Raw genomic sequence first — 26,516 nt, 5'->3', positions numbered from 1 at the left:
TATAAAGTACCTAAAATAAAGAGGCCGCTGAGTATATGCTTGTGGTCTTCTGCCCGTCCACTTCAAGGTTCAACATGTTGTGCGTTCAGAGATGCCCTTCTGCACTCCACCGTTGTAATGTGTGGTCATTTGAGTTACTGTTGCTTTGAGCCTCTGCTCTCTCTCATTGACAAGGTACTATCACCCACAGGACTGCCACTCACTGGATACAATCCTTGTTTCTCGCACCGTTCCCTCTAAACTCGAGAGACTGTTCTGCGTGAAAATCCCGGGAGATCACCAGTTTTCAGGCCGCTCAAACCTCCCTGTCTGGCACCAATAATCATTCCACAGTCAAAGACACTCGGATCACATTTTCCTTCGCATTCAGGCGTTGGTCTGAACAACAATTGAACCTCTTGACCATGTCTGCATGCTCTTATGCATTGAGATGCTGCCACATGATTGGCTGATTAGATATTTGCATTAATGAGCAGGTTTACCTGATAAAGTGGACACTGAGTGCATCTCTCAGTATTGCAAAGAGTATGCTTATAGTTCCATGTAATGCACAGTGTCTTTTGCACATTGGTTGTTTGTCAATCTTTGTTTATTTGCAGTTTTCAAAATGCCATCATATTTCATTATTTTTCTGTAGATGCCTGCAAGAAATGAATGTCAAGGTAGTATATGGTGATATGTAGGTACTTTCATTATAAATTTACTTGGACCTTACTTTCAATTTCAAAGAGAGCTCTATTTCCTCCAGTACCAATTTCCTACTTTCAAGCGGGGGCTTTTTGTCGGGGCATACTCAGTAGTCCTTTTCCACTGTTGTGTAGATCATGTAGCGTAGAGCACCAGAGGTCCAGTAGCAAAAACTAGTTAAAGTTCGATGAAGGTGTAATGTGTCGGATGCTGCTTGATTAATGTAAAATATGAGCCACTCAGCCTGATTGCTGGGACCAAGGGCAGATGATGTCATCCACCGTCCTTGATGTTTCTGGTTTGACCTGATGCCCGTAATACATAAAAGCTTATAATAAGTCCATTCGTCCTGTCAAGTCTGCTCTGTTGTTCCCTCACGGCTGACTTATTATCCTTCTCAACCCCATTCTCCTGCCTTCTCCCCGTAACCTTTTGAAGCCCTTACTAATCAAGAACCGATCAACCTCTGCTTTAAAGACACCCAAGGACTTGGCCTCCACAGCTGTCTGTGGTAATGAATTCCACAGGTTCAGCAGCCTCTGGCGAAAGAAATTCTTCCTCATCTTTCAAAGTCATTTTCTTCCCTGAGACATAGTCATAGTCATGCTTTATTGATCCCAGGGGAAATTGGTTTTGTTACAGTTGCACCATAAATAATTAAATAGTGATAGAACCATTAATAGTTAATAGTAATATGTAAATTGTGCCAGGAAATAAGTCCAGGACCAGCCTATTGGCTCAGGGTGTCTGACCCTCCAAGGGAGGAGTTGTAAAGTTTGATGGCCACAGGCAGGAATGACTTCCTATGACGCTCAGTGCTGCATCTCGGTGGAATGAGTCTCTGGCTGAATGTACTCCTGTGCCCAACCAGTACATTTTCTTTCAGGCTTTTATAGGAAAATAAAGAAATGATAGAATTTATGAAAAGCTATACGTAAAGACTTGTCAAGCAACCGATGTGCAAAAGAGAACAATTTGTGCAATAAATAAATAATACAGAGAACATGAGTTGTAGAGTCCTTGAGAGTGAGTCTGTAGGGTTCAGTGCTGAGTTAAGTGAAGTTATCCACACCAGTTCAGAAGCCGATGGAATTGGTTTATTACTGTCACGTGTACAGGGAGAAGCTTGTCTTGCTCACTGTTCATACACATCAGATCATTGCACAGTGCATTACAGTAAAATGATCATGCAGGATGCTTGTACTCTTCCCCTGCCCCCACCACCTTATTCTGGCTTCTTTCCCCCTTCCCTTGCAGGCTCATTGAAGCGTCTTGGCCGTCTGTTTACTCCCCTCCGTAGATGCTGCCTGTCCTGCTGAGTTCCTCCAGCACTTTGTGTGCGTGGCTCTGGATTTCCAACACCTCTTGTGTTAACAATGCAGAATAAAGTGCAACAGCTGCAGAGGAAGTGCCGTGCCAGTAGACAATAAGGCGCAAGATCACAATGAGGTACATTGTGAAATCGAGAGTCCATTTTGTCACACTGCTGTGTGGCTATGACGTTCCCCTCTGGGGCTAGTGATTGGGGCAATGATACGTTGCTAAGGTGAGGACAAGAGAAAAGAGGCTGAAGTAATCTGGGAACAGTGTTACTTAGTGTGTACAGGAGAAAGTCTGTCAGGGGCTGGTAACATATTATCTCTGTTCCATGTTTCTTAAGGACAACCTTTCAATAACCAGCATCGGCTCATTATGGATGTTGTCGCAGAGGGATTCAACAGAGATGGTGACTAATGGAGGACCACATCAATTGAGAAACTGGCAGTCATGATGTCTGTCACAGATAGATCTTACCCTTCCTCAACGACAGAGTGACAGGTCAGATCTCTCCTTTTCTCTTCCCTGAGCGATTCTACCGAGGGGCTTTTTAATCATAATTTGAGTGGGGAGATTGCTATGGAACTGTCTCAGTTTGTGGAAGTAATAATAATAAGTGATCTGCTGGGGGAGATCAGCATCTATCGGGAGGAAGGACCTGTCGAGGTTTTGGGTTGAAACCCTGCATTGAGATTCTGGCAGGGTTTTGACCCGAAAAGTTGAAAATTCCTCTGCCACTCATTGACCTACTGATCTCTAGGTACAACTCAGTATTATTTATTTACTTCTATTTATGATTTGCTCATTTTGTTTTCTTTTGCACACTGGTTGTTTGTCAATCTGTGTAATTTAGTCTTTCACAAATTCTCTTATATTCCTGCAAGGAAACGAATCTCCGGCTTGTGTTATGGTGACCTGCATGTACTTTGATAATAAATTTACTTTGAACTTTTGAGTTCCTCCAGCAGATGGTTTGTGGCTCTGGATTCCAGCATTTGCATCTCTTGCCAGCTGAAAGTAAAAATCGGATGAGTTTACGGAAAGTTGCTGGGTGGTACTAATCAAACTCTGATTATCCACGCTTTGCTTTCACCTTTTTGTTGCGAAGAAGTTCCCCGTGGAAACGTGCCAAACAACCGGATGCGTCGCGGGCAGGAAGTGGCTCTGGTTCCCGCTGGCCTGTTTGCACCCCGCCATTCTTACCCAGCTGTTCACTAATTTTGGAAACCGCGTGCAGGTGTATCGATCGTGTACAAAGCTGCGTCCTCGTACGACATTTATTGCCTTTCTCTGTCTTTTCTTTTTGTCGTCTCAGGCAGGCTCTAGGGGACCCCCTTTCACCCTCCCCACCAGCTCCCTGCTCACACCTAGATTTACCTGCCTCTGTTTTCTCATTGTCTTCAACCTGTCGGCCATGACCACCTGCCACAGTCACTCACCCTCACCCCCCTCCTCCCCTACCCGGCCCGTTATCCGTCCCATTCCCCCAGTAACCTAGGGCCTCTGTCTCAGCAGAGCTTCCTTGGATGTGATCAGACTAGGATACGCTACTGGTAATGTTCACACCGAGGAACCTGAAGCTCTCAACCCCAACACTGTTGGTGTAAACAGGAGCATTCGCACCGGAACCCCCTTGGCTGGTGTGCAGATGAGCCCTGGGGGGGGGGCGGGGAAGCTGATGAGGACGTGGGGAGAGTTGGAAAGAGGTGGATTAGTATAGGGTTAGTGTAAGCACCCTTGCTGGTGTACCAGAGGACCTGTTTCTGAGCTGCAGCTCAGTCCTGGGTTACAAAAGGATGCTATTCCTGAGAACTGTCTGTGCCCTGGACTGTCCATGAGTCAGGAATTTGGCCTCCTGGCAATAAATATATCTAAATAAAAACACAAGCCAACCAAGGGAAACCTGTGGCTGATCGAGAGCATTTAATTTAAACTTGAGTCAGATTTCTCTGCACAACGCAGCGATACAGTTCCCACACAGCAGATACTACCTGCAGTTTTGTAGCAGCCAGCAGTTTCAACCCACTGACCTGCCAGACGCTCGCCCGTTTGTCCGGATTGTGCATAAGTCGAGTGTTTGTAACCTGGGAGGACCAGTATAGGAGTCCTTGGCTGTCTATGAGTTGATCATGGTGTATTACACCAAACCAGGCCCTTTGGCCCATCTAGTCCATGCCTCGTCCCATCTACCTGCACCCAGACCGTTTCCGGGATGCACCTGTCCAAAATTTGCTTAAATGTTGCAGTTGAACGTGCAGCTGCCATCTCTGCTGGCAGCTTGTTCCACACACACACACACCACCCTCTGAACGAAGAAGATCCCCGTCAACATTTCACCTTTCACCCTGAACCTGTGGCCTCGAGTTCTGGTCTCATCCACCCCGAGGGGGAAAAGCCTGCTGCAGAGTCTTGTTGGTTCAAGTAAAGATCTGATGTTGGCTCATTAATCCGGCTCCGATCAGGATGCAGTAGGGACCCGCTTGTTTCAGATGCATTGGACATAGAACAGTACCCCACAGTTCAGTCCTTTTGGTCCATGATGTTGTGCTGACCTTTTAACCAACTCCAAGACCAGCCTAACATCCTCTACCACCGTGCCTGGCAGAGCATTACATGCATTCACCACTCTGTGTGGAAAAAAAAAAGAAACAAAACACAAATTGTTCTGACATCTCCCCGCTATACTTTCTTGCAATCACCTTGAAAATATGTCCTCCCGTATAGGTCATTGCCACCCCGGGAAAAAGCACTGGCTGTCCACTCTTATCTATGCCTCTTATCAGCTTGTGAACCTCTATCACTAATTCTCTCATCCTCCTTCACTTCAAAAAAAAAAATCCCAGGAGGCAACAACATTTATTTGCTGGAAGGTATATGCCTGATGTGCTGACAGTTGGCTTGCGGAGAATCATCACACCTCCACAAGCCAGCTATCACTACGCCAAACATTTAGCCAGGGTGAACGAGAACAGGAGAAAATAAGAGTGGGGGTAGGCCTTTCAGCCCCTCTGGCCTCTGCTTCCATCCAGTTTGATCATGGCTGATTACTCCAGGTCTTCTCTGTACCAGATTCCCATGGACCGCAATAACCTAATTTTTCGAAGTTATCTACCTGCAGTTTAGACACTTACAATGAGCTTGCCTCCACGGCACAGAGTTCCAGATGTTAACTATCATCTGCAAGAAGGGGATAGCTTTAAATGGCTCCATGTCCCCTCATTTAAGGAGCTCCCACAAGTGAGAACATCTCAGCATCAGCTTTGGCACCAACTAAAAGCCCATGCGTGTCGTGAGCTTTTCTGAATACCCAGCTCTCCGTCACTTTGTTGTGTGACCGGCAGTGGCGATTGCATGATCAAATCAGTTACTAAGAAAGAAATTTGCACACGAGCCACCAAGGCTGCCAGTGATATATTAAACATGAAGTGAGTATTTCCCTCTGCGTGCTGGGTTCATCCAGCGTTTGTGTGTGGTCTTGGGATTTCCAACGTCTGCAGAATCCCTCGTGCCTCTGATCGCACAAAGACACACGCTCAACACAGATGGCACCAGGGCGGAAGTGGCTAATACGAGGGGGGATAATTTTAAGATGATTGGAGGAAAGTATGGGCGGGGGGGGGGGGGTGCACGGAAACGTCAGAAACGCAAGAGTTCCTGCAGATGCCGGAAATCCAGAGTTGACACACAAAATGCTGGAGCAACTCAGCAGGTCAGACAGCTTCTATGGAGAGGAATAAACAGTCAACGTTTCAGGTTGAGACCCTTCACCAGGACTGGAAAGGGAGGAGGAAGAAGCCAGGATAAGACGGTGGGGGCGGGGAGGGAAGGAGTGCAGGCTGCCACTCGGTGAAGCCGGGGGATGAGCAAGGTGGGAGAGAGGGACTGGAGTGAGGAGCTGGCAGGTGATGGGTGGAAAAGGTAAAGGGCTAAAGAAGAAGAATCTGATAAGAGAGGAGATCAGAGGTAGTTATTTTTCAATTACTCAGTGTGGTGGGTGTGTGGAATGCACTGTCAGGGGGGGCGGTAGAGGCAGATATATTAAGGTCACTTAAGAGACTCTGAGATCGGCGTGTGAATGAAATGAGAATGAAGGGCTGTGTGGGAGTAGATTAAAATGTTAGCACAACATCATGAGCCAAAAGGCCTGTACTATACAGTAGTACTGTTCAATAAATATCACTACTTGCCACCAAGACTGAGCAAATTCTGAGGCTGACACCAGAATGTTATGTGAATCAGTTCAAGAACCCATCATTCTTCCAGACTCCAGACTCCAAAGAACGAAGGAGTCACGGAGTCTCACGGTGCAGAAGCAGGACGTCCTATCCCTTCCCCACACTTCAGAGCTCCTTAAACCACCACTCACCTTCCCTCCGCCATAACTCCCCCCACCCCCATTTTTCTTTCATTCAGGTGTCGATTCCCACCACTGTCCCGTAAGGAGTTTGTACGTTCTCCCCGTGACCACATGGGATTCCTCCGGGGGCTCTGGTTTCCTCCCACAGTGCAAAGGCGTCAGTTAGGGTTATTAAATTGTGGGCATGCAGTGTTGGTATTGGAAGTGTTCTCCCTAGCACAATCCTCACCGCTTTGATTTGATGCAAACAATGCATTTCACTGTATGTTTCAATGTACATTTGACAAATAAAACTAATCTTTTACTTCTATCTTTACACTCTAATCTTTATACCCAGCACCCGAGGTCGGGAACAAATCCATTGTAGGTGTGAGGCAGCAGTACTCTGCTGTGATAGAGTAGCCTGTAAGATGTCCTACTGAATTTGACTTCCCTTTTATTTTAGCTTAACAGCTTTAGAATGGGTTCTAAATTGTCAATTAATTGTTGGCAACAGAGAGGTTCCAGGTGAAGGGTCTGGGCCCAAAAAAATTGATGATCTGTTTCCCTCCGCAGAAACTGCCTGACCTGCTGAGTTCCTTCGGCACCTTTTGTGTACCTCAAGGTTCCCTTCACCCAATCTCCAACCGCAAAGTAAGAGTAGGAGCAAGTGTGTGTTTGGGCAGTCGAGTCAGGTTTGTGTAGAAACTAACAGCATTATAGCAGTCCTTCCCTCCTCCCTTCCCCCACCACCTGACTTCACCCATCACTTTCCAGCTTGTATTCTTTCCTCTACCCACTTCTTTCCCCTTCCTTTCCAATCCTGATGCGGTTGTGGGGGGGGGGGGGGGTGTCACAGCCTAAGACAACAACTCTTTATTCCCCTCCATAGATGCTGCCTTACCTGCTGAGTTCCACCAACGTTGTGTGTGTTACTTAGCATCACAGCAGATTGTGTTTGTCAGTGTGTTTCTGCTCTGTACATATCCACATTATCTCACCAGCCACATTTCCTTCCATCCCTTTTCCCTCATGCATCTCACTTTCCCTTAATATATTAATGACTTTTGCCTCGAGCACTCTATGTACTAATAGCTCCAGTCAGGAGAACATAGAACACCACAGCACAGTACAAACCCTTCACCCCTGATATCGTATTGACCTTGTAACCTACTCCAAGATCAATCTAGGCCTTCCCTCCCATATAGCCCTCCATTTCTCTTTCATCCACATGGCTATCAAAGGGTCTCTTAAATGTCCCTAATGAATTGGCATCCACCCCATCCGGTCCATGCATTTACCAAACTCAATGTAAAAACAACTGCCTCTGCCATCCTCGTACTCTCCTCCAATCATCTTAAAATTACGCCCTCCCGTGTTAACCATTGCTTCCCTGGGGAAAAGGTGCTGGATCTCAGTCTAATCATCTTGTGCATCTCCAGCAAGTTGTCTCTCACCCCGCTTCACCCCAAAGAGAGAAGCCCTAGCTCATTCAAAGTCATGCTCTCTAATTCAGGGAGTATTCATGTGAACTTCTTTTCTAAAACTTCCACGTTCTTCCTACTCTATAATGAGTAAGTAAAGAACTTCCTGAAATTCTTAGTAGGTGAGTTATCAATCACTTTACCCTCTAGGCAGCAGCTCTGCCAGATAAGCGTATCTGCCCTATCAACGCCTTTCATAAGCTTAAAGGCTTCCACTGGATCTGATGAGGTGAAGCAAAGCCATTGAGTTTACACCAGCTGTCAAAGTCCCACTTATACTGAGGCTACACAAATCCCACTTCATTCTTTCCACTTTCCTCCACCCATTGCCTACCTCTGCTCCCACGCCTGATTCCAACACACCTCTACACACGGGCGGTTCTTAAAGCTCACTGTGTGGGTTTCCTCAAGGTGCTCTGGTTTCCTCCCACAGTCCAAAGACCTGCCAATTGGTAGGTAAATTAGTCATTGTAAATTGTCCTGTGATTACATTGGGGAATTGCTGGGCATATTCCCTTTCTCCCAGTTTCCCCTATCACCTGCCGCCTTGTACTTCTTCCTCCCCTCCTCCTACCTTCCTACTCGGATTTCTCGGCTTTTTTTTCCAGACCTGATGAAGAGTCTCAGGCAGAAACATTGACTGTTTACTCTTTTCCTTAGATGCTGCCTCGCCTGCTGAGTTCCTCCAGCACTCTGTGTGTGTGTGTGTGTGTGTGTGTGTGTGTGTGTGTGTGTGTGTGTGTGTGTGTGTGTGTAGTTTTGGATTTCCATCATCTGCAGATTTTCTCATGTTTGGGAAATTAAAAAAAAATCCCAGGAGATCAGCAATTTTTGAGATACTCAAACCACTCTGGTATCAATAATCATTGAAAGCTCAAAATTAAAAGTAAATTTGTTATCAAAGTATTTATATGTCACTACATACAACCCTGAGATTCATTTTCTTGTGGACATACTTAATAAATCTATAATAGAGTGATAACCATAATAGAATCAAATTGGGTGTTCAGTCAGTGTGCATAAGACAACACGGTGTGCAAATGCAAAAAGCAAAAAATAGTAATAATAAATAAATAAGTAAGCAATAAATATCAAGAACATGAGATGAAGAGTCCTTGAAAGTGAGTCCATAGGTTGTGGGAACATTTCAGTGACTGGGCGAGTGAAGTTATCACCTTTGGTTAAAGAGTCTGATGGTTGAGGGATTCCATGGCAAAGTCACTAACATCACATTTCTTCCCCACTCTCGTGCTTGGTCTGAACGATAATTGAACCTCTTTATCATGTTTCAATTCCCACTCATGGTTGTAAGTTCTCCCCGTGACCACGTGGATCTCCGGGTGCCGCGGTTTCCCCCCACGTCCCAAAGGCATGTGGGTTAGTAGGTTAGTTTGGTCACATGGGTGTAATTGGGTGGCATTGGTTGTTGGGCCTGAAGGGCCTGTTACCATGCTGGATCTCTAAAATAAATTTTTTTTAAAAAAGAAATCAATCTGAGATTTGTGTAAATGGCCGATTGATGGTCCACATGGAATTGATAGGCTGAAGAGCCTGTTTCTGTACCTCTCTACGGCTCTGCAACTTCTAGCCAGCAATGACGATTCTTGCCCTTCAATCACAATGTTTGTACAGAACACAATGCCAAATTAAACCACGACCTCTGTAAGAGAACTCGCCGCACACATTCCCTTAGAGCTTTTCTCCCTTCTCCCTTTAATGCATATTCTCTAGCTCTGTGATTCCTATGCTGTGTGACTGCGATGCTGCTGCAAGTGAGCTTTACATTGCACCTGTGCCTACACGTGCATGTGACAATAAACTTAGGTTTCACTTCAGAAGAAGAGCATCAAAACAGAATTAATATGTATGGCTACAGGGCTACCCCTTGGACAGATTAGTAGCTGCTAATCAGGCTCGGACACGGGCGAAGTTTGTCAATGGAAAAGGAGAAGGAGAGGAATGTAAAATTAGTGAGTTATGGCCAGTCTGACATCTGGCAAGAAGATCATATCCCACAGGGCCTCACACTGTGCTCTATTTATAGATAAGTGTTAAAGGTTAATTAAGCAAAGGTGTAAAAATGTTGGGTTTAATGAGGCATGGTGTTCCTTTGTGGGTTGATTCCAATGGAGCCAGCAGCATAGAAGGTGCTAATTAATTTAGGAAGATATGAAGGAATTTGGAATTTATTTTGCGGTACGTTTCTCTCTGCTCCTGGATTGGGGAGTGGAAGCCGCTCTCTCCAACTGTCAACGGGTGAACTTGACGCTCAAATTGAACAGCAGCAGTTAAAGAGAAGAGGGGTTTTAATGAAAGCTCGTCAACGTTTAGGGTGCCACGCGGTACCGCAGCAGTCAGTGCAGAGCTACAGCCCGGGGCATCAGGTTTCAGAGTTCAATTCTGGCGTCTCTGTAATGATGCTCGTATGCCTTACCCACGGGCACATGGTTTCCTCCGGTTGCTCCAGTTTCCTCCCACAATCCAAAGACGTCCCTGTTGATAGGTTTATTGGTCACTGTAAATTGTCCTGTGATTAGATTGGAGTTAAATAGGTGAGTTGCGAGTGGTGAGGCTCGTTGGGCCGGAAGGGCGTGTTCTGCGCCCTATCCCTAAATAAGCAAACTGAAATAAAACATTTATCCTGCAAAAAATACAAAAACAGAAAACACTGGGAACACTCAGCAGGTCAGGCAGCATCTGTGGAGAATGAAACACAAATTAACACTTCAGGTCAAAGACTCTTCATCAATAAGAATCACGATTCTTTATCATAGAACATAGAACAGGCCCTTGGACCCACAATGGTGTGCCGAACCAATTAAATTAGTCACCTAATAACCAACTAAGCTAATCCCTTCTGTATACACAATGTCCATATCCTTCCATTCTTCTCACAGTTCCATGTCTATTAAAAGTCCCGACTGTATCTGCCTCTACTACCACCCCAGCTAGTACATTCCAGGCACACACCACTCTCTCTAAAATAAAACTTGTCCCTCACATGTCTCCTTTGAAATTACCCCCTCTCACCTTCAGTGCATGCCCTCTGGTATTAGACCATTTCAACCCTGGGAAAATGATACAACCAGTTTACTCTGACTGTGCCTCTCATAATCTTGTAAACCTGTATCAGATCTCCCCTCAGCCTCTGCTGCCCCAAGAGAAAACAACCAAGTTTGTTCAACCTCTTGGTGAAATGTACTCATTGGAAAATACAGAGAAATCTGTCATTTGCATTAACAATCCACAAACCTGAGAATGTGCTGGGGACAGCCTGCAAGTGTGGCCACACGTTCCAGTGTCAAGAAAAGATTAAGTCGCAAGGAGTGGGTGAATGGCAGGGGAATATTTCAAGAGGATGAGGTCAGGATTATCGTGGTAATCTGGTGTTGGTGAAGCCGTCCTTATGAGTTGCTGATGTAGTCAATGTTACTAGAAAGGAAACAATTATCTGGGTCACCGACACACTGTTGTTTGCTTCTTGTCTGTGCTGGGTAATAGAGATTTCACAGGGTTTATCCCTTAATATTTTACAATTAGACAGTTGCTTCAGACTAGCAACTGTAAGCAAAGAAGAAGCACAAAAATAGTCAGGAAGGTTACCCATATGAGAATGGATAAGGTTAATTAAGTTTGGACAGCCTCTCATTATACCTCTTGCCCATCCTCTGGGGCCCCCCCCCACCCCCTTTCCTTCTCCCTGGGCCTCCTGTCCCATGATCCTCTCATATCCCTTTTGCCAATCACCTGTCCAGCTCTTGGTTCCATCCCTCCCCCTCCTGTCTTCTCCTATCATTTTGCATCTCCCCCTCCCCCTCCCACTTTCAAATCTCTTACTAACTCTTCCTTCAGTTAGTCCTGGCGAAGGGTCTCGGCCTGAAACGTCGACTGTACCTCTTCCAATAGATGCTGCCTGGCCTGCTGCATTCACCAGCAATTTTTATGTGTGTTGCTTGAAATTCCAGCATCTGCAGATTTCCTTGTGCTTGCAGAGTAAGGCCATTTGGTCCATCAAGTCTGCTACACCATTTGATCATGGATTTTCCCCACTCAACCCCATTCTCCCGCCTTCTCCCTGTGACCTTTGACCTTTGACATCCTCGCTAATCAAGAACCTACCAGCCTCTGCTTTAAATTTACCCGATGACTTGTCCTCCACAGCTCTCTGTGGCAGTGAATTTAAGATTCACCACCCTCTGGCTGAAAGAAATCCACTTCATCTCTGTTCTAAATCTTTCTATTCTGAGGCTGTGCCTTCTGGTCCGAGACTGCCTCACAATTGGAAACATGCTCTCCACATCCACTCTATTACGGCCTTTCAGTATTCAGTATGTTTCAGTGAGAACGCCCCCTCATTCTTCTAAACTGCAGCAAGTACAGGCTCAGAGCCATCAAACACTCCTCTTCATTCCTGGGATCATTTCCATAACCCTCCTCTGGCTCCTTAAATGGGCCATGATTGAACCCATGGGTATTATGAGAAGAGCGTTTCCATCTATGGGAGCAGAGAGAAGAAATTGACAAATAAATGACAAATCTCTTCATATTTTCCAGCATATAATTCAATTAGTGATGTGTTCCAAAGATCTATAAAGCTGCACCTATCTGATGTTTTTCACTCCTTGGGATATCCCAATCCGTTTCAAAGCAAATTAGTTACACTAGCACAAAGTTGTGATGTAGGAATACAACAGCTCTCACAGGCAGCAATGTGCTAAGGGGAAGACACAAGATGCTGGACATCTTGGACAGCACACTCAAAATGGTGGAGACGCTCAGTAGGTCAGGCACCATCTACTGTGGGGAGGGTGGGGGAAGAAGAACAGCTATGTTCTTTGGTAGGAGCTAAAGAATAAATATTGGCTCAGGTTTCAGGGCCAAGGAACTGCTCCTCTTTGAAACGGCGTCTTACTAACATTAAACTGCAGGTGAGGGTGGTCTGGGGCTCAGTTAAGGTCACATCTGAAAGATGTCACCTTACTCACGTACTCAGCTCTCTGGAGTGAGAGATGAACCCACTGCCACCTTGCACTGATGTGAGGACAAGACCCACTGAATAACTTCAGACCCTCATAAGGTCAACAAACAATGATTTCGTTGTTCTCCATTTTTACCCCATTTTGAAGTTTTCCTTAGCAAACTACTGAAGACATCAAACTGATGCAGATAGGGTGAAATATTCCCTATCAGGAAGCTCATGTTAATGGCCTAATCAGTGATTGTTGGCAGTGCATTGAGAATGTTTAAGAGAAACATATAAATCAAATCCATCATGTAATGTAACTTCCCATTCATTGAAGCCATCTGCACTCAGGAAAGCAGCCAACGTAACCAAGGACCACCTTACAGCCTGGTCTTTTTCCATTTCTCCTCTCTCTTGATGGGCATAAAATACAAAGGCTTATGAGAGCACAAACCATCAGGTTAAAGGACACTTCTGTCTCACTGGTCAGACTCTTGAATAGACCTCATGCACTAAAAGGTGAAGCCTTGATCTCCCAATTTACCTCGTCATGGCCTTTGCACTTTATTTGCCCACTTGCACTTCCTCTAGAACATAGAATAGTACAGCACAGTACAGGCCCTTTGGCCCACAATGTTGTGCCGACCCTCAAACCCTGCCTCCCATATAACCCCCCACCTTAAATTCCTCTATATATCTGTCTAGTAGTCCCTTAAATTTCACTAGTGTATCTGCCTCCACCACTGACTCAGGCAGTGCATTCCACGCACCAACCACTCTCTGAGTAAAAAACCTTCCTCTAATATCCCCCTTGAACTTCCCACCCCTTACCTTAAAGCCATGTCCTCTTGTATTGAGCAGTGGTGCCCTGGGGAAGAGGTGCTGGCTATCCACTCTACCTATTCCTCTTAATATCTTGTACACCTCTATCATGTCTCCTCTCATCCTCCTTCTCTCCAAAGAGTAAAGTCCTAGCTCCCTTAATCTCTGATCATAATGCATGCTCTCTAAACCAGGCAGCATCCTGGTAAATCTCCTCTGTACCCTTTCCAATGCTTCCACATCCTTCCTATAGTGAGGCGACCAGAACTGGACACAGTACTCCAAGTGTGGCCTAACCAGAGTTTTATAGAGCTGCATCATTACATCGCGACTCTTAAACTCTATCCCTCAACTTATGAAAGCCAACACCCCATAAGCTTTCTTAACTACCCTATCCACCTGTGAGGCAACTTTCAGGGATCTGTGGAGAGTTAGATCTCTCTAACTACAACACGATATTTTGCATTCTGCTTTCTTTTTACCACGTCATCGTGATAGTGTGTGGCTGGATCTGTCTGGGTCAAAGCCCAAAGTGCATTAATTATCGAAGTATGTATACCTTATACAAACCTCGAGATTTGTCTTCTTGCAGGCAGCCAGAAGACAAAGAAACACAGTAAGAATCCACAAAAGAAAACCCACACAACAAAGACTGTCAAAAATCCTGTGTCTTTAAAAAAAAGGACAAACCGTGCAAACAATAAAAAAAGCAAACAGTTAATACAGGATGCTGCAATGCCGGGTCGTACAGTCATTTTAAAAGCCCAACTCCCAAAGGGAAATTACAGGCTGCAGATTACAGTGATTGTACTCCAGAAGAAGTATACTTAATAAAATAGTGGTTTCTTTTGCTGCCTGCAAAATGTCGCTGTGCCTTGCCAGCACCAACTTTGTCAGAATTGTCCCTGTCAAGCTTTTCACAGTATATGACAATAATAAACTAAACCAAACCAATCACAGGTGTCCCTGATTGTTTTCCTCCCACCTTCTTATCCTAGCTTCTACCCCTTTTCTTTCCAGACCTGATGAAGGGTCTTGGCCTGAAATATCAACTCTTTATTCCCTTCCATCAATGCTGCCTGGTTTGCTGACTCCCTCTGCCATCTTGTGTTTGTTGCTCAAGAGTGGAGCTTGTCGATTTTCAAGGTAGAGCTTGGGGGGGTGGGGGGGAATGCAATTTAAGACAAAAGGCTGTGTGGAGTTTGGTAAAGACTCGCAATATATTAGTAGTCTACTAATTAATTGATTTTTGGGCCCTTTATCCAAGAAAGGATGGTGCTGGCATTGGGGAGAGTCCAGAGGAGGTTCATGAGAGTGATCTCAGGAATGAAAGGGTTAATGTATGAGGAGCATTTGATGGCTCTGGGCCGGTACTCACTGGAGCTTAGACGAATTGGAGTAGGGTGTGAGGAGAGATCTAATTGAAATATCAAATATTGAAAGGCCTAGATAGAGTGGACTTGGAGAGGATGTTTTGTGTAGTGGGGGAGTCTAGGATTAGAGGACACAGCCTCAGAGTAGGAGGGCATCTTTAAATTTCTTTAGCCAAGGGTGGTAAATCTGGTGAATATATTGTACAAATGGCTGTGGAGGCCAAGTCATTGGGTATATATAAAGCTGAGGTGTTAAGTTCTTGATTGGTAAGGGTGTAAAAGGTTATGGGGAGAAGGCAGGAGAATGGAATTGAGAGGGTAATAAATCAGCTGTGATCGAATGGCAGAGCAGACTCGATGGACTGAAGGGCCTGATTCTGCTCCTGCGTCTTATGGCGTTATGATCTAATTAGAATCATTGATGGGATTGAATTTGGTGAATAAACCACATGATTATTGGACTTAGAAGTAATGATATTATAAATCTCTTCTCTTGCAGCTGCCAAGGTCATTAGAAGTATAAAGACAGTTTGCAAGAGGACCCGGTTGTTGCATCAGTTCAATGGAGAAAAACAGTCATCAGGAATTAATACAATGGGACGAAGAGCTGCAGACCAACATCAACAAGGGGTTTTGCAGTCCCGATGACGTGTTGAATCTGTCCGGAGATCAAGTCATCAGCACCAGACTTTTGCAACGTAATCCGGGAGGGGAGGGTGGTGCCAGTTTGCACGTGAGGGGCATGGGGGAGACGCGTGGTGGAACCGCCTGTCTTCCGGAGTGTGAACAGTCCGTTGGGGGTGTCCCGGCATTGCTGACGACTCCGCCAGGCTCGAGACCCAGGGTGGAATTTGAGAGCCAGTACTCGGACTGCCCGAGCTACAAGCCGATGAGCCCCTTAGAGCGACAGGTCCACGTTGGGCACCAGGAACAAAGTCACTCCGACCCAGAGCCTGTGAGAACCAAAGTTGGACCCGCTCCAACACACCCCATGTTAAACGAGAACTTGGCGTCTGGCCCAAGCCGCTGTGGCCAATCAAGTTCTTTCCCCGCCTGTCTGCCGGAGAATATCCTGGACGGAATAAATCTGAACATGTCGGAAGTGGGCGGTAAGGAATTGTTGGCAACCTACATGCAAGATGAACAGGACATGCACGCATTAAATACGGTTCGTGGCAGTGCTGTGGATGGGATATTGTATAGGTTTGATTTGTCTTGTGAGAGAGAGGCAAGCCAGTACACACCTCTGGATCAGATGACCTATGAGTATGATGTAGCCTGTGGAGACCAGGTGCAATATACTTCCTTGGATCCTGTCTCTTACAGCTTCGATGTGTCTTGTGAGCCCGGAGAAGACATAGACACTTCTGTCAATCCAATGTCCTATGAGTTTGAAGTTGCTTGTGCAGGAGACGATGAGGAAATGGAGTGCTTTGATCGAGGTTCCCTTGGCGACGGCAAGGAAGATGCTGCGATGTCAGCTGACAGTGGTGGAAAGTCGAGTGGTGATTCGCACAGCGCTCTCTGCTCCTGGCCCGAAGCAGAGCTTGTCACCAGACCTCTCAAGCATCAGAGTAATGTGGAGAGTTCCTCCAGCGTTACGTCTGTAAGGAATGAAGGCGGCTCCAAGGTCATGGCTGCGAATGAGATTTCCGTCATTATGTCTCGAGACCAGGCATTGCCAGTGATGGAGGTTCATCAGACAGATCGAGCTCTGTCGAGTCTGGGCACAGGTAATAGTGCTAAGTCAAAAAGACCCAATGCAGAATTTAAAACACCCCAGGTACTAGGATTGGTTCATTATTGGCATACATATTTACCAAGATACAATGAAACGCTTGTCTTGCATGCACAGTTCCTCCAGCATTGTGTATGTGTTGTTTTGCATACTGTTCATACAAATCAGAATCATTACATAGTACATCGAGGTAGAACAATGCAGAATAAAGTGCAAAAGCTACTGAGAAAGTGCATAATGTTCATAGTGAAGTAGATGGTGAGGTCAAGGGTCCAATTTATTGTGTAAGAGGTCCATTCAATGGTATAACAGTGGGATAGAAGCTGTCCCTGAGCCTGATGGTATGTGCTTTCAGGCTTTCTTTTGCCCATTGGGAGAGGGGAGTATAGAGTCCGGGGTGGGTGGGGTCTTTGATTATGCTGGCTGCCTTACTGAGGCAGCGAGAAGTATAGACAGTTCGTAGAGGAGAGGCTGGTTTGCATGATGTGCTGAGCTGTGTCCACAACTCTCTGCCGTTTCTTGCAGTTGCACGACATAATGCTTTCTGTGCTGCATCGACAAAAATTGGCCAAGAACAAAAGGAGAAACCACACAGCTCTTAAATAAATTTTAGAATGTTCAACAAAAATATAAAGAAAGAGAAGGGCAGACCATGGAAGAAGAAGGGATACCTGGATTGGAATGAGGGAATACCTAGTAAAGGTGTTCATGAGCCTACTTGACCATTACGCCAATGTGATTGGATGAGTACAGGTTATTGGTACTGTACATTCCCAGGAACCTAAAGCTCTCAACCTTCTCAACCTCAAAATCAAAAGACTATTCCAGAAAATGCTTCTGCACAACTTTGTGAAACAATTTCCAACACGGGCAAGAAGATGTTGGTAAACCTCAGTGCTGATGAGGATTTGCTGTTTTTTGTAGAGGTTCTCTCTCCACAGATGCTCCCTGGCCTGCTGAGCTTTCCAACATCTTCTGTTTTTGTCTCATAAGGCCATAAAGCTGTAATATATCGGAGCAGAATTAGGCCATTCGGTCCTTCGAGTCTGGTCTGCCATTCCAACATGGCTGATTTATTATCCCTCTCAACCCCATTCTATTGCCTTCATCTTGTAAACCTTTTGACACCCTGACTAATCAACAACCTGTGCTTTAAATATACCCGATAACTTGGCATCCACAGCCGTCCATGGCAATGAATTCCACAGGTTCACTACCCTCTGGCTAAAGAAACTACTCCTCACCTCGGTTCTAAAGGGTTGTCCTTGTATTTTGAGACTGGTCCTAGATTCCCCCAACATTCTATCTAGGCCTTTCAATATTCGATAGGTTTCAGTGAGATTCCCCGTCCCCACCATGCTTCAAAAGAATGAGTTTCAGATTTGCAGCATTGGCATTTTGTTTTGATGTGTGATGCAGAATTTAATCTGTTCACATTTCTAAACAAACATGCTAAATGCGTCTTGAATGTAACAATGGATATGCTTGATGCTGGCGTTAAAATTGGAAATGCATTCCTTTTCATTTAGAAAAGAATTCTTTGCTGATAGTTCCCTGTGCATTACTTCTTGCTGGAATATTGCAGAATACTTCCTTATCGGAGTCCAGTCCGAAGGGTCTCAGTCCGAAACGTTGACTATTTATTCCCCTCCGTAGATGCCACCTGACCTGCTGAGCTCCTCCAGCACTTTGTACTTGCTCATGTGCTCTTTAAACACAGAGGCTCAGACCATGTGCACGTCCATGACTTGACAGTTCCACTGTGTTGAAGTAGTGAAATTGTTTCTGGCATCTCCAAGCCTGAATGCGTGAAACCTCAGAGATCAAAACAGTTCTGAATTGTCTTACCACTTATTTCTTGCCAACTATCAGTGACAAAAACCACTTTTTTTAAAACACGAACACACACAACTAACGCTATTTAAAAAGCTGTTTGCTTTAAGCAGGGAGTAGAGTATAACAGCCGCACAAGTAGTGCACATGACTGCCGCTAGCTAGAAACTGTTCAACAACAGTCTCCTGTCCCCATTAAGTGGCAGAGTGTCCCAAATAAACGAAGAGAATCCCAGCTATTTTCTCAATTAGTTTTTGTTTTTTAAGATTTGTGCCAAATAGGCCACTGCCCTAATTAACCGATGGCCCAATTAATTTGAATTCACTGTACATGTAAATGTATATGGTGAATAAAATTGATCCTTGATCCATGATATTGGAATACTGATAAAGCAGACTCACATCAATGGATTACTCAGAACAAATTGAAAACTTCCAAAGTAAGCCATTGTACAACATTAATATTATCTTATACTTGTTGCTGAGTCAAGTCAACCCAGTGCAAGGAATGAATTAAACTTGGTAGACTTGGAGTTCCCCCTCATGTGTTGGTCATCTTTAGAGCTACTGTGAGAAGTGGCCTTGATTAATTTTTCCATGTTTTGAGAGGCTACGATAAGCATTAGTTCGATGTGCTCTTGCCTAGGGTGGAAATTGCATCCAGAAAGTGTGAAGAGACATTTTCTAGAATAGTTTTTGAACCTATTTGATTTGGGGGGGGGGGGGTTCTTCGTTTTTTTTTGCCTCTTCCAGAGAATAAGAGTGGTGAGCATGCGGGTAACTTGGTGAATTGTCCTGAGTGAGTGAGTGAGTGAGAGTGTGTGTGTGTGTGTGTGTGTGTGTGTGTGTGTGTGTGTGTGTATGTATGTGTCAGGCTTAATGGTCCAGCTGGTTTCTAGATCAAGTCTGTAGTCATGTGCACAAGTACAAGGAAAAACTTACAGCAGCGTCACAGGCAAATACTCTTATGGCCACCTGTACACCTGTTTGTTAATGCAACTATTTAATCAGCTAATCATGTGGCAGCAGCTCAGTGCAAACATGGTCAAGAGATTCAGTTGTTGTTCAGACCAAACAGCAGGATGGGGATGGAATGTGATCTGAGTGACTTTGACTGTGGAATGATTGTTGGAGCCAGACGAGGTGGTTTGAATATCTCAGAAACTGCTGATCTCCTGGGATTTTCACACTCAACAGCCTCCAGAGAATGGTGCAAAAAACTTTTTTAAAAAATCCAGTGAACAGTAGTTCTGTGGGCACAAATGCCTTGTTAATGAGAGAGGTCAGAGGAGAATGGTGAAACTGGTTCAAGCTGACAGGAAGTTGACAGTAACTCAAATAACCACACGTTACAACAGTGGTGTGCAGAGGCACACTGATCAGCATCAGGCCTTGAAGTGGATAGGCTGCAGCAGCAGAAGACCATCAACATACACTCAGTCGTGACATTATTAGATACAGGAGATACCTTATAAAATGGCTACTGAGTGCAGGTTCAGGCCTCACACAGAAATTAAATTATATAAAGGCAGTGGCTGCAGTCTACCTTCACTGCAGGACTTGTATGTGTCCTGGACAAAGTAAAATCATTGCAGGCTCTACTCACCCTGCAAACTGCCTTCTAGAAAGTGTTGTAGGGCCATTAAAATAAAAACTTCATGCTACCTTAGAAGTTTCTTCCCCCGGGCAGTTAATCTGATCAACTGGTTCACTTAGCTCCCCCACCCTCCTCTATCTACTACCCTAACCCTGCATTGTAAACACTTTAAACCATTGTTTACATTGTACATACATGCTGGCATTTACGTATTCATGCACGTTTTATTCAATATCTGTACTTTAACCTCTAAATTATTTTTATATAATTCATTATTCTTAATTGTTGAATATTGTTTTGCATTGCATGTTGTGCCCAGGCGAACACACTGCAGTAAATTCCGATTACATGTAAATATATATATATATATATATATATATATATGGCAAATAAATTGATATAAATTGTACAAGATTTAAAAAAACTGCAAAACCAGGCATAGGGCAAGAAAATCACAATCAGTCCATGGTAGTGTGCTGTTCCATAGTGTTCAGTTGCTGAAGTAGGGTTAGGGTTGTACAGGTTAGTTCAAGAACGTGATGATTGTACAAAAGTATGTAGCTGTGGGTGATCCTGGTGGTTTGGGACTTCAGGCTTCTGTACGGCAGCAGTGAGAAGAGGGTATGACCCGGATGGTGAGGATCATTGATGACAGAGGCCACCTTTGTTGCCATTGTAGTGATACATTAATAAAAGCTTTGGCTAGCGTGTGGTTTCCAGGGTTACTGTGTCTCCAGCACTTAGGTTTCAGCTTGTAACCTGACAGTAGCTACAAGACATCCTGCTGAATGTGTGGCCCAGTTACCGTTGTATCAAATGTCAGCATTCCTCAAACTGCTACTTGCTCTGAATGAAATATTGTTGCAAAGTCTCCTTTCTCCGAGGAGCCAGCAGCCACCCACGTGGGTTCTTTCTGCTGCAGTTACAATGTTTCCAGTGTACAGTATGCACCCCCAGGAACAACTGAATCAGCAGGGCAGATAGCAGCTTCAAATTGTAAATGGGCACTGCGCTGACTTCCCGCTGTCGCTGTCCTCGCCTCCGCCGGCCCTGGGCATCTCAGCTGAAGAAACTGGAGATTTGTTTTTGTCTAGTTCCCAGGGTGCGGTAGAAAACCTAAAACACAAGAAATTCTGCAGATGTTGGAAGTCCAGAGCTACACGCACAAAATACTGGAATAACTCAGTAGGTCAGGCAGCATCTATAAATAGTTGGCGTATTAGGCTAAAACCCTTCACCAGGACTGACGGAGGGGGGGTGGAGGGGAGAAGCCAGAATAAGAAAGTGGGGGTATGGGGGTACAAGCTGGCAGATGATCAGTAAAACCAGCAGAGGGGGAGGGTGTGTAGGTGAAGTGATAGGAGAAAAAGGTAAAGCTAAGCTGCCAGATGATAGGTGAAGAAGAAGAAGATTATATCCGATAGGAAAGGAGAGTGGGCCATTGGCACTATTCCCTCTAAGCTGTGTGGGTGCGCAGCAGTGCAATAACTGAAATGCTCCCGCGCACATTGCCTTTGTTGCCGAGCAACTGGAATTTTCTTTTATATAGAGTTAATATGGTTGTGAAATACCTTGTAATTATTTCTCTGTTAATTAATACAATCCATACATTTTCAAAATAATAAATGTAACACAACCTTTACTTTGAAGCATTTTAGAGCTTCAATGTATTTACATTGTCAGTGTTGCAAGTTACAACATTGTTACAAATTGTAACAATAAACACAGAATGGAAGTTGGTAGCTTATTATTAATAAACTGCTAGCCCGCTGAACGCCGACACCATCTCGTCAAAATATTTTACTTTCGGCATTATGTCTGTCAATTGTTTTGACCGCCTGACATAATTTATCTGCAACAACCCCTCATTTTTTCCCCCAGCTACGTGGACCAACCATTGTTCTGAGCAGAAAATTTTTCCATGGCCTGAAAACCACATGGCACTTTAGACCATAGGATATAGGAGCAGAATGAGGCCATTTGGCCTGTAGTGGGAGACTACTCCACCATTTCATCATGGCCTGTCCAATTTTCTTCTCAGCCCCAATGTTCTGCCTCCTCCTCCCCCCCCCCCATATCCCTTCATGTCCTGACCAATCAAGGTCCTAACAACCTCTGCCTTAAATATGTGTAAAGTCTTGGATTCTGCAGTTTCCTTTCAGAAATAATTCCACAGATTTATCACTCTCTGGCTAAAGAAATTCCTCCTCATCTCTATTCTAAGAGTCTTAGACTCTCCCACAATAGGGAACATCCTCTCCACATCCACTCTATCAAGGCCTTTCACCATTTGATAGGTTTCAATGAGGTCATCCCTCATTCTTCTGAATTCTAGTGAATACAGGCCCACAGCCATCAAACGCTCTTCATATGACAAGCCGTTCAATCTTGAACTCATTTTTGTGAACCTCCTTTGAACCCTCTTCAATTTCAGCACATCCTTTCAGAGATAAGGGGCCCAAAACTACTCACAATACTCCAAAGTGAGGCCTCACCAGTGCTTTATAAAGCTTCAACATTACATCCTTGCTTTTATATTCTAGCCCTCTTGAAATGAATGCTAACATCACATTTGCCTTCCTCACCACAGACTCAACCTGCAAATTAACCTTTAGGGAATCCTGCACAAGGACTCCCAAGTCACTTTGCACCTCAGTTGTTTTTTGTATTTTCTCTCCAAATAGTCAACCCTTTCTTTTCTTCTACCAAACTGCATGATCATACACTTCCCGACACTGAATACCACCTGCCACTTCTTTGCCCATTCTCATAATCTGAATTAAGTCCTTATGTAGCCCCTCTACTTCCTCAAAACTACCTACCCTCCACCTAGCTTCCTATCGCCTGCAAACTTTGTAACAAAGTCATCAATTCCGTCATCAAAATCATTGGCACATAACGTAAAAATAATCAGTCCCAATCCTGTGGAACATCACTAGTCACCGCAGCCAACCAGAAAAGACTCCCTTTATTCCCACTCTTTGCCTCCTGCCAATCAGTCTCTGCACGGTCCATGCTAGAATCTTTCCTGTAATAACATGGGCTCGTAGCTTGTTAAGCAGCCTCATGTGTGACATCTTATCAAAGGCCTTCTGAAAACGCAAGTACACAACATCAACCAATTCTCATAAAAAGTTGCTGGTGAACGCAGCAGGCCAGGCAATGTCTCTAGGAAGAGGTACAGTCGACGTTTCAGGCCGAGACCCTTCACCAGCAACTTTTATGTGTGTTGCTTGAAATTCCAGCATCTGCAGATTTCCTCGTATCAACCAATTCTCCTTTGTCTATTGTGCTTGTTATTTCTTCAAAGAATTCCAACAGATTTGTCAAGCAAGATCTTCCCTTGAGGAAATGAAGCTGACTGCGGCCTGTTTTATCAAGTGGCTCCAAGTACTCTGAGACCTCATCCTTTATAATTGACTCCAACATCTTCCCAACTGCTGACATCAGACTAACTGGTCTATAATTTCCTTTATTTTGCCTCTCTCCCTTCTTTAAGAGTGGAGTGACATTTGCAATTTTCCAGTGCACCAGAACCAATCTAAAATCTAGCAATTCTTGAAAGATCAGTGCTAGTGCCTCCACAATCTCTCCAGCCACCTCTTTCAGAAACTTGGGGTGTACACCATCTGGTCCAGGTGACTTATCGGCCTTCAGTCCTTTTAGTTTCCCAAGAATGTTCTCTTTAGTAATGGTAACTTCACACACTTCATGACTCTAACACCCGGAGCTTGCACCATACTGCTAGTCTCCCACAGTGAAAACTAATGCTTATTCAGTTTGTCCACCATTTCATAATCCCCTAGTATTACCTCTCCAGCATTGCTTTCCAGCAGTCCGAAACCCACTCTCATCTCTCTTTACACTTTATGCAACTCAAGAAACTTTTGGCATCCTCTTTAATATTATTGTCTAGCTTACTTTCGTATTCCATCTTTACCTTCTTAATAACTTTTTTAGTTGTCTTCTGTTGATTTTTAAAAGCTTCCCAATGCTCTAATTTCCCTCTAATTTTTGTTATTTTTTATGCTCTCTCTTTGGCTTTTATGTTGGCTCACTCTTCTCTTGTTGTGTCATCTTGCCTTTAGAATACTTCTTCCTCTTTGGGATGTATATATCCCGTGTCTTCTGAATTGCTTCCAGAAATTCCAGCCATTGCTGCTCTGCCATCATCCCTGCCAGTATTCTTTCCCAATCAGTTCTGGCCAACTCCTCTCACGTGCCTCTATAATCTCCTTTACTCCACTGTGATACTGATATATCTGACTTTAGCTTCTCCTTCTCAAATTTCAGGGTGAATTTGATCGTATAATGATTACTTGCCCCTAAGGGTTCTTTTCCCTTTAAGCTCGCTAATCAGTTCCGGTTCATTGCACAACACACAGTCTGGAATAGCTGAATCCCTAGAGGGCTCAATCATGAACTGCTCTAAAAAGCCATCTCGTTGGCATTCTAGAAATTCTCCCTCTTGGAATCCAATACCTACCTGATTTTCCCAATCTACCTGCGTATTGAAATTCCCCATGACTATTGTAACGTTGTTCTTTTGGCATTCATTTTCTATGTCCCATTGTAATTTGTAGACCACAAATTAGACCACATCCTTACTACTGTTTGGGGGTCTGTATACAACTCCCACCAGGATCTTTTTACCCTTACAGTTCCTTAGCTCTATCAAAAATGATTCAACACCTTCCAACCTCTTTCTAGTTATTTGATTTCATTTCTACCAACAGAGCAATGCTGCCTCCTCTGCCTTCCTCCCTGCCCTTTTGCTACAATGTGGGAGCTGGACATTGAGCTCCCAGATGTGATCTTCTTTCAGCCATGATTTAGTGATTTCTACAGCATCATACATGCCAATCTGTAACTGTGCTACAAGTTCATATATCTTATTCCATATACTGCGTGCTTTCAAATATACACCTTCAGTCCTGTATTCACCCTTTTCGATTTTGTCCACCTTTTGCTTTGCAACTCATCCTGTTGACTGCAATTTTGCCCTATCAACAGCCTCTCCTCACTACACATTGCCTCTGTTTGTAAACCGAGAACCTCACCTTCGGTACTATCACTCTGATTCCCATCCCCCTGCCAAATTAGTTTAAACCCACCTGAACCGTCCTAGCCAACTTGCCCGCAAGGATATTGGACTTCCTCTGGTCCAGGTGTAACCCATCCCTTTTGTACAGGTCATACCTTCCCCAGAAGAGATACCAATGATCCATAAATCTGAACCCCTGCCCCCTACACCAGTTACTTTGCCACGCGTTCACCTGGCAAACTCTTCTATTCTTACCCTCACTGGCACATGGCCAGAGATTACTACACTTAAGATCCTGTTTCTCATCTTTCTGCCGAGCTTCCTAAAATCTCTCATCAGGACCTTCTCACCTTGTCACTATGTCATTGATGCCAATATGTACCAAGAATTCTGGCTGCTCGTACTTACCATTGAGAATGCCATGGACACAATCCAAGATATCCCAAATCCTGGCACCAGGGAGGCAACATACCATTGGGATGTCTCTATTGCACCCACAGAACCTTGTCTCTGTTTCTCTGACTAGGTAATCTCCTATCAACACTGCAGTCCTCCTCACCTCTCTGCTCTTCCAAGACACAGTACCAGATTAAATGCCAGAGAGCTGGTGACTGTGACTCCCCCCGGTAGGTTATCCCCCTCAATCTCAATGGTATCTAAAGTTATATACTTATTATTGAGAGGAATGGCCACAGCTGTTCTCTGCACTGGCTGTGCATTTTCACTCTTTCTCCTGACAGTCACCTGTCTCCTACACCCTAGGGGTGACTACCTCCCTGTAGCTCCTATAACCTCCTCATTCTCCCATATGAGATGAAGGTCTTTAATCCAATTCCTTTATATCTTCTCTCAGGAGCTGCAGCTTGGTGCACCTGGTGCAGATGTGCTTATCTGGGTGACCTTAACTGTTAAGAATATTCCAGCTGCATAGCAACAAAGGCTATGTGCGCGGGGGCATTTCAGTTAATGCGCGGCTGCGCACCCACGCAGCTTAGAGTGAACAGTGCTTACTTGTGTTGTAAATTGTGGTTTGCGTTTGTTTGATGTGAAATATTGTATTTTTTAACTTTCTAGTAAGATATCTTTCAAAAAATTATAATCTAATAATAATTTTAATTAAAAATGGTTAGAACAAAAAAACCATGCAGTTATCAGGCCATGTAAAACTTTTCTCCTCGGAGCAATGGCTGGTCTTTGCAGCTGTTTTAAAAAAAAAATAGAAGGAATGGTAATCATGGAAGTATGGGAAGGAGGAGGGACACCAGAGGGAGATGATGGGCAGGTGAGGAAAAGGGATGGGTTAAGAGGGGTAAACACAAGGA

The 26,516-nt window shown here is 44.5% G+C and overlaps 1 protein-coding gene across 1 annotated transcript in view; it reads left to right on the top strand.

Annotated features, from left to right (window-relative positions):
• Window positions 1–26,516, top strand: part of LOC140191078 (uncharacterized) — a 170,143-nt gene that overhangs the window by 1,831 nt on the left and 141,796 nt on the right. The window contains exons 3-5 of the mRNA XM_072248155.1: window positions 1,945–2,233; window positions 2,348–2,505; window positions 15,482–16,715. Of these exons, the coding sequence (XP_072104256.1) occupies window positions 15,545–16,715 (1,171 nt within the window). The 5' untranslated portion in view covers window positions 1,945–2,233; window positions 2,348–2,505; window positions 15,482–15,544. The remainder of the gene's footprint in view (window positions 1–1,944; window positions 2,234–2,347; window positions 2,506–15,481; window positions 16,716–26,516) is intronic.

This window comes from Mobula birostris, chromosome 32 (genome assembly GCF_030028105.1).
Source record: "Mobula birostris isolate sMobBir1 chromosome 32, sMobBir1.hap1, whole genome shotgun sequence".
Taxonomy (NCBI): domain Eukaryota; kingdom Metazoa; phylum Chordata; class Chondrichthyes; order Myliobatiformes; family Myliobatidae; genus Mobula; species Mobula birostris.
This window is presented reverse-complemented; position numbering and strand designations above follow the sequence as displayed.